Source organism: Caloenas nicobarica, chromosome 3 (assembly GCF_036013445.1).
Source record: "Caloenas nicobarica isolate bCalNic1 chromosome 3, bCalNic1.hap1, whole genome shotgun sequence".
In the NCBI taxonomy this organism is placed as follows: domain Eukaryota; kingdom Metazoa; phylum Chordata; class Aves; order Columbiformes; family Columbidae; genus Caloenas; species Caloenas nicobarica.
Window position 1 is genome coordinate 56710221 of NC_088247.1, and position 8720 is coordinate 56718940.

Below are 8720 nucleotides of genomic sequence, written 5' to 3' on the forward strand. Positions count from 1 at the left end.
ATTTCCATTTTCAAGAGGAGATAGGCACATACGTATAAGTTAGTCACTAACCGTAAGTGTTGGTATCTTTTGAAGTATCTTGGGTTATCCAAGATTACCACATAGGAATGTGGATATGACACATCTTAAGACATGTATCCATCTAGACTGGTATGTACGTAGGCTGTTCTCATGCATCTCTGTAGCAGGAGAACCTATGTGTGGCCAAATTGATTGCTTCTTGAATGCTTTTGGACCTTAGCTCCTTTAAAATTTTTACCCAGATTCACTTCTGCAATTGATGCATCTTCAGGCATGCGGCCAGGAAGTGCACTGAGCTGTGTAGCACTTAGGTAATTCTGAACTTGTTGATCCTCACCATTTCGGTCACCTGAAAATTGAGTGATTATAAAATAGGGCCACTATAACTAGGAAAATAATGACTGCTGATAAGAAAGTTGTGCTATTTAAACTTCAAAAGGATGTACCAGATGAATCAGCTACTAATGGTTTGTGAAAGAAAGGACAATGTCCTTTGCATCACTGGGTAGCTGGTGGTTTGGAGGCTTGTTATCTTGGCAAGTAGTGTGAGTACATGCTACAGCCTGTGTTCCAGAAAAAAAATGTGTCACTTTTCTTGAAAATGAGTGATCTACTCATTTGCATACTATGACATGATTGCATTGTAGATGGACCTATAGTAAGTGGGTTTAGAGCCTGAGGCATGATCGTGCTACTGGCATCTTTGCTCGGCAGAGCTTCTTCTGGGTTGTCATATTGTCGTTGTCCACATCGCATTATGAGGAAAGGGTGACAGACTTTTAGTCTGAGACAACTGAAAAAAGGTCTCTGAGAAGGGTGTGGATGGATAGGAAGGAGGGAAACACAGAGTGGTGGCACTTAGCCCCTCGGTTTTGTCCCTGTACCTTGTGCGATATGGAGGTGCTGGAGCACAGGTACCAGAGCACCAGTGCTGACGGTGCTCCAGCAGCTGGGAAAGTGCTGAGAGGTCAGCCCAGGCTGTGAGGGGTGTGAAGGAACACTGTGGCACGTTACAGCTGTGGCTTGTGGTCTTTTATTATAGCTCTTTAGCTTATTGCAGTGTAGTGGGGAGGATTTTGTGGTCCGTGGTGACATGCACAGTAGAAGCACCATGATCCTTCCAGATAGGGGCCTATTACAATTGGTGCCTGCAACCCCACCAGCCACAGTTCAGTGACTCCTCTTGCCCCTTCTGCTCTCCCAGGGTAAAATTCTTCGTGGGAGAGATCTCTCCAAAAGAAATACGATCATCCCAAATGCCTGACGCCAGATTCTCATCCCTCTGGGCTTCTCACGACACCTACCCTGTGACACTTCCCTCACATGCCAAAGCAAAGGAGTTTGCACAATCCGATTTTATGCCTTCCTATGGTTGTTTGGGGTTTCAGTGCCCACAGAAGGGAGAAGTGAAGAAATATGCTGCTCTAAGCTCCCTGTAGTAATTACAGCTGAATATAATAGGGTGGGCTAAGTGACAATGCCTAAAGTAGATGAAATTTGGAACCTGCAGTAGTTAATCCATGTCATCTGTAATTTTTTTTCCGTTAGTAACCATCTCTTACATGGTACGCTTGAGTACTAAGTTCTCCTAAGTTGTCACCAACCCTTGTTCCCTTTACTCCATAAAACACGGCTATAGGTCTAGTGGAAACACCACATCTGATGTGATAATGCGAAGACTTCTCTGAAGGTGTATTCAGACACAGATTGCATAAATACAGACACAGGGATTTCTTTGACCAGGGGCTATAAATTAGATTAACAAGAACTCAGCACCTTTAAGCTGATTTGACATGTAGTTGTATTGTTCTCTGAATTAATGTCATGTCTGTGTTTAATTTGAACTACTGCACTTCTCAAAACCATGGCATGTCTGTAGATTTTCTTCAATGTACGAAGTTGCTATTATTAGAAGTAGTAAAGTATCCCCTGTCTACAAGAAAATTCGCTGGACCGTGCCTACAAACTAATTCTTCCAGTACAGTTGGTCTTATGCAGTTTCGATTCTGGAAAAAAAGCTAGTTTAATGCCAAATAATTACTTCACAGAACTATTAGAATCTCATGAAATCACATCTTCATGAGCAAAACATTCTCTTGGAAAAAGTTTGACTATCTCCTACTTAAAAAGACTTACTATCTTCTTTTGTCTTTTCTTTTCTTTTCTTTTCTTTTCTTTTCTTTTCTTTTCTTTTCTTTTCTTTTCTTTTCTTTTCTTTTCTTTTCTTTTCTTTCCTTTCCTTTCTTTTCTTTCCTTTTCTTTCCTTTCCTTTCCTTTTCTTTCCTTTTCTTTCCTTTTCTTTTCTTTTTTCTTTTCTTTTTTCTTCTCTTCTCTTCTCTCCTCTCCTCTCTTCTCTTCTTTTCCCTTCCCTTCCCTTCCCTTCCCTTCCCTTCCCTTCCCTTCCCTTCCCTTCCCTTCCCTTCCCTTCCCTTCCCTTCTCTTCCCTTCCCTTCCCTTCCCTTCCCTTCCCTTCCCTTCCCTTCCCTTCCCTTCCCTTTCCCTTTCCCTTTCCTTTTTTCCTTTTTTCCTTTTTATCCTTTTTTCCTTTTTTCCTTTTCTTCCTTTTTTCCTTTTTGTCCTTTTTTCCTTTTTTCGCTTTTTAATTTCTAATTTTGAAAAGTTTTATTGAATCCTTCGCAAGACATAAACGTTAAGTAGCGTTAGCGCATCACCATAGGAGAATTCCGTACCCCGCTGCGGAGCCCCTGTGTCACCCCCGGGGGCAGCACCCGGGGGGGTCCCGCTCTCCACCCCCCACACCCCGCGCGCGAGCAGGCCTCGCGCGGCACCGCGGCGCCCCCTGGCGGGCGCCACCGGCACCCCGCTCCCCCTCCCGGCTCCCCCCGGCTCCACCGCGCCCGAGGGGTGACCGTCCTCTAGATGCAGTGTAGCACCGTGAAAAGGCACCGATATACATATATATATATATGCACTGATATATGCATAAAATGTCACATGTTCAAACCCAGGAGGATTTTCTAACAACAACATTCTTCTTTGTCATTAGTGCGTCGTTTTCTTCTTTGATGAGCTTCTGTTTTAAAGCTGTTTCTGCCGTTTCTTCCTCTTCAAATGCAAAGTAGTTCAGAGACGAACTTGTAAACATAACACCCCGTGTCGTTTTTGCACTTTTCAATTCACAGATAGCCAAATGACCCAATTTCCAATGAATTTCCATAACTTCTGGCATCCAGTTCAACGTGCTGCTATCAAGTGGGTTTCAGCAACTAATAGGAAGAAGGAAAAATAATCAGGAGCAAGTCTCTGGGAAGAAGAGAGCAGGGATGTGAATGGGGAGAGATGCATGCAGTAATGTAGCTACAGCTACACCCCATTCCTAGCAGTAACCGCTGGTAGAATCTTCCTTTGTGTCTAAACTGAACTAAGGACCGACTGGAAATAACACTATATTGTCATATTAAAACTCCGACTAAAATAGTGCTGAAAGGAGCTAAACAACCAGCCTGGACAAAGAGGACCCTCCTATGCTTCATGGCAGTACCAGGTCTAGAGGGCAGATCCTTTCACAAATGGTAACAGCATGGAGATGATGGCATTAAACCCTGCATAAAATTGCACAGAGGACTCCAAACTAGTTATCCTCAGCCTAGAAGAGAATTAGGACTGAGTTTTAAGTACTTTCCAGAGAACAGTTTTGCTTGTCCCTTATAATGATATCAGTCTGATTAAAACAGAAACAGTAAAGCCATGCCTAGATAAGTCTCTAGCTAGACAGTGTATTCTTAGTATATTCACACAGATACATTTAAATGCATACATCTTGATCCGTGGCTGAAAGGGAAACCATTAAATGTCATTCTAGCTTACTTAAAGAATTGCGGCTAGGAAGTCACAGCTGAAGGATTTTGGCTAATCACCAAGTGAACAATGTCAAACACTGAATGTCTGGACAGTTTCCATTCAAATAACATTTCATCTTGGGCCAACTGTATTTACAAACCACTGGAAGGAAATTCTATACTGTCATTTACCCATTAGTAAGAGACAGCATTACAGCTGGGTAAGATGCAGGCTCACTTCTGCCTGGAGCTCTCCCAGCTGTGGTTGCTCTTGTTGAGTCTCACATGCCCATTCTGAAGGTCTCCCCTGCTCACCTCTGTGCATCTTAGATGGCATTGCCAAATTTATAGAGGGATTCTGCAGCTTTGTGGACATATATCAGAGTAATCTCTGACTGGTTATTTAAAATTTGAGGAGTCATTTTGCATTTAAAGCCTTATTACATGTTTCAGAAACAACAGATGAGGAAGGCAGATGTTTGTTCCTACTTGACTTAACGTGTATCTAAACCTTCGCTTGCTCTCCAATCCCAGGCAGTGATGGTGAGGAACAGAGGAGCTGTAAAAGCCCATAGAGCTACACAACAAGAAGAGGATACAGCATATCCTCGCATCTTAGTCTTACTCCTCGCTTTCTGCCTTCTTTTCACCTCCTCTGAATCTCTCTCCCTTTATCTGGCCTACTCTCCTTTGATGGTCACCTGTTCTCAGAACAAAGCCACTGTCCTTGCACCTACATCCCCACTGTGACCTACACCCATAGAGCCCATCGAGGCACCAAAAACTTCCAGCTCTGGTTTTGTGTCTGGAATGGGCACAATTCCCTGCATTCAGCACCCTCAACAACAAGAGCTATTGCCAGGTTTGTGTAATTCCCCTAGAACTAGTGTAGGAAAGCCTGGATTATCTCTGCTGATATTTAAAAGCAAAAAGTGGTTTTGCTGTAACAAAGAAGGACAGATTATTTTCAGCAGTATTGTTATGAGGACATCATAAAACAGAATTTGGCCAGATGTTTTTCAATACTTGTCCACAAATTTCTCCGAGTAAGGAGGCATACAGGTCACTATGACATTGTATCATGGAAGTCTCGAGCAAGGCTGCTTTTGAAGACATCATTGGGATTCATCTAAGCACAGGTGAATTTCAGCTGCATAGCTCAGCAGATGAACCAGTTTCGCACAGAAAAAATCTAATCTGTTTTAGGTTTGTGTGTACATACATGTCATACTGCACTGGCTTGTAAACCAAATAGAATGAACAGAATCCTAGAATTGTTTGGGTTGGAAGGGACCTTTGAAGACCATCTAGTCCAACTGTCCCGTGCCATGGGCAGGGACATCTTTCACTAGATCAGGTTGCTCAAAGCCCCATTCAGCCTGACTTGAACACTTCCAATGATGAGGAATCCACAACTTCTCTGGGCAGCCTGTTCCATTGTCTCACCAAGCTCAGAATAAAAAATTTCTTCCTTATGTCCAAGCATAAATGCATTATATCATATCATCTCCACAGGCAATACGCAAAGTTTTAATGATCCTAAGGAGACAGGAAGCTTTATGGGAGAGGTCTGCAGCAGTAACAAAATCAACATCTTACCTTCAGAAGTATTTAAAGCAATAAAGCACTTGAATACCTAATTTTGTAACGATGGTCCAAAGCTTGGCTTGAGACTTGGAACACCACCTTTTAGTCTGAAAAGGGTCACACACCTGTGCTGGAGCTGACACTTGGTGGTGGGATTCATGTTGTAATACCAAGAATTCCCTGGGATGTGGGTGTGGTGGGGGTTAAGGGAGGGGAGGGAGATTTTTAAAAGACATAGATGCTGCGCATTGGCAGTGAAGGGGAGTGACGTGATGGCTAATATCCTCTCACTATATGCTCTGGGTCCTTGCTCAAGATAAATTCAGACCAGTCAATAGTTAATGCCATCTGGCTTCAGCCATAGATGTCCCCAAACCAGCTGCGTTTTAGTGGAGTACATGGAGCTGTGCCCCTGGCTGAGGGAGAGAGGCTATGAATATGTGATATATTTGTACCAGCTCTAAAGCACCGGGATTCCCCAGGGAGTTCTCAGCTCTTTGCTTAGAGTCAGACTGATGGGAGGTGCTAGTCCAGTGGCCAAATTTAGTAGTTTGATGGAAAGCTGGACACTTCCAAAGACTAGAATTAGTGTCCAGCTTCTAATGGGAGGTGCGAATCCAGGATCGGTTTTACAGTCACAAATTGCATCAGCCTGAGTAAATCTTCTAATGTGCCATCATTTTTATTTCAGGGAAAAAAAATAGGGAGGAGAAAAGAAAAAAGTCCAACAAAGACGAAAGCAAGGAGACAAGACAGGAAAGCAAAGGGCGAGCAGCCCGAAGACAAAACCGAGAACAGAGGGAAAACAACAACAAAACGCAGCCGAAGAAAAGAAAAGCCCCAAATAAAGAACAGAACCTGGCACCCGTCGACACTGCACATTAACAGCCCTCAGTGATTGTTTAAGTCTTATGATGCTGCTATCTCTACCAGATCGCCCTGACAGGTGCTCCAACCGTTCAGGCCGCAAATGGACAATGCTACCAGTTATTATTAAACTTTAAACAACATTCCAAATACTTCCTATATTCTCCAAGCAACCATAGTTTATTAAAGAGATTGACATGAGCCAAGAAAAAGAAATCTAAAAATGGGATCCTTTAAAACTGTTATATTATATGCTTCCATGCATCTGTAAAAGGCAATTAAGAAATTTTGTATATATTAATAATAGGGTATAAAATATAGCAATATAATAATGAATGACATTCAGATGAACAATGTTCTTTTTTCTTTGTAAAATATTTTTCAAGTTATTGTTTAAGTACGAGGCAAGAGATATGTCTAAATCAAAGACGCAAATTGTATCCCTTCATATATTGTACATAAATATTAACAGAAGGAGGAAAACATTTCTGAAGAGCCAGTAGGAATCCCAGGTTTTATAACCTTTGATGGAGCAGGATGGGATTGCCCTGTGGTTCCCCAGTCTGTGCAACAGAGGCGGGTGAGAAACACCGGGGGAAAGCCGGCAGGGCTCACGAGCTGAGGGGAAAGAAGCAGAAGCATCTGCAACTTTGAAGACTGGATCCCTGTGGTAGAAGGCAACAGAGCTGAGCTTGAATAGCGCTCTTATCTGTGGGACAACACAATGTTTTCTGGTCTAAACAGTGGTACCATGTGTGCTGTTTTATGCTTTTTATACCTATGTGTAACTTAAGTCTACATTTCAAATCTTCTGGCGAACAACAAATCGTATTTGTAGGAGACAATGTTGAGTTAATAAAAACCAGAAAAAATAGATCATGTAAGTACGTGTTTTTCACAGTGATGGTGTCACCTTTTCTACTGGGGGAGAGAATAATTTCATAGTTTCACAGACAGAAGAGGATAAAATTTACATCCACAACATGCATCTAGTGAAAGAATATCCCTGTTGCTAAATTTATTGAAGCATAGAAATTACAAACTCCTTTCCAATTTTATTTCAATTCTTGTTCTAGTTCTTCTCTCTGACACAGCAGAAATGAAAATCTCCACCGCTCAGAGGACAAACCAAACCCCTGAGTACCATTCTGGCTGTATTAATGGCCACGAGTGAAGCACAGGTTATGCAATATGCTGTCTCTGCTCAGGAAGGGATTTACCCTTTACAGAAACACATGGAGGAACCAACATGCTTCACAGTATGTGTTCTGTTGCCGTTCTTCCCCCAAGGGCAGTTGTCACAGGGGTAACAGCCTGCCCAGGGCGCTGCATGGACTAGAAAATGTGGCAGGCAAGACCTCCCAGCCAGTTTCCATCCCTGTTCACTGCGTCTGTTTCTCACAGTGAGTTTGATCTTAAAAAATATTCTTCCCAGCACTGAAGCCTGGCTCTCTGGCTGAGGAAGCCTCAGTGACAGGCTTCAGTGACTTTCGGAGGAATATCATAATCATCCAGACAGCGATGTAGGATGGTTTCCTATGTTTTGCTTTATAAGAGCTTTATCTCTTAATGACGTGTATAGATGCAGTAGTCTAATAAAAGGGGTGTTTGAGTGTCTCACAGCTTGCCTCCAAATTTCATGAGAATTAGCCAAAACTTTCTGTAACCAGTCCCTGATTATATGCACATCATATTTTTGCTGGTAAGAAGACCTACATGCTAAAGGCTGAATTTTACAGAGATGAGTATTACACATGTATATCACTCACCAGATACAATGAAGTCTGAAGGGGTCAGAAGGAAAAGCAGGGTGTGCTGAATGCCTGTGAGAGGCACCTAACAGCGGGAAACCGGAGTAGGGGTGGTGATCTGTGGGCTCCCAGCTCCATCATATAACTCGTCTACACCCTTCTCCAGAGTGAGCTGGTCTCAGTTTCCCACTACTAATCCTGGCAGCAGCAGTCATCTTTCTCCAGCAGCATCTTCCCACATTCTTGGCAGCAGCAACTGAGGACAAGCTGCGGTCAGAGAGGTGCAGGGCACAGGACCTGTGCTCAGGGCTGAGGCTCTGGGTGATGCTGAAGGGAGACAGAGAGAGGAAAGGAGAAATCCTGCTGCTGCCAGACTCAGAGGCTGGCACCAAATATGAGGTGCAACCAGCAGTTGGGGGCTGAGGTGTTGGTACCACCACAGAAAGCAGCATTTGGTGCTTCAAACCCTCTCCTGCAGCTGCAGTCACCCATCTGTCTGGGGTGCTGGAGGGCAGATGGGCATGTCAAGCTGCTCGGGAAGAATTTGGTGCTCCATTTACTTTCTCTAGTGATAGGTTGTTGGCCAGCTGAAGTATCCCTTGTTGGATTCAGCAAACTAGACCACCAGCTGCACCACATGGATAACTGAACCCAGGGGAGCTTTGTCTACAATTCTTAAAACTAACCAGTAGGA

The 8720-nt window shown here is 43.3% G+C and overlaps 1 protein-coding gene across 3 annotated transcripts in view; it reads left to right on the forward strand.

Annotated features, from left to right (window-relative positions):
* Nucleotides 1-7149, forward strand: part of RSPO3 (R-spondin 3) — a 66318-nt gene extending 59169 nt beyond the window's left edge. For 2 of the 3 annotated variants that reach the window (XM_065630547.1, XM_065630549.1), the window contains one exon: nucleotides 6100-7149. In XM_065630547.1, the coding sequence (XP_065486619.1) occupies nucleotides 6100-6293 (194 nt within the window). In that variant the 3' untranslated portion in view covers nucleotides 6294-7149. The remainder of the gene's footprint in view (nucleotides 1-6099) is intronic. The other variant, XM_065630548.1, reaches the window with a different exon arrangement.
* Nucleotides 7150-8720: the final 1571 nt, after the last annotated feature.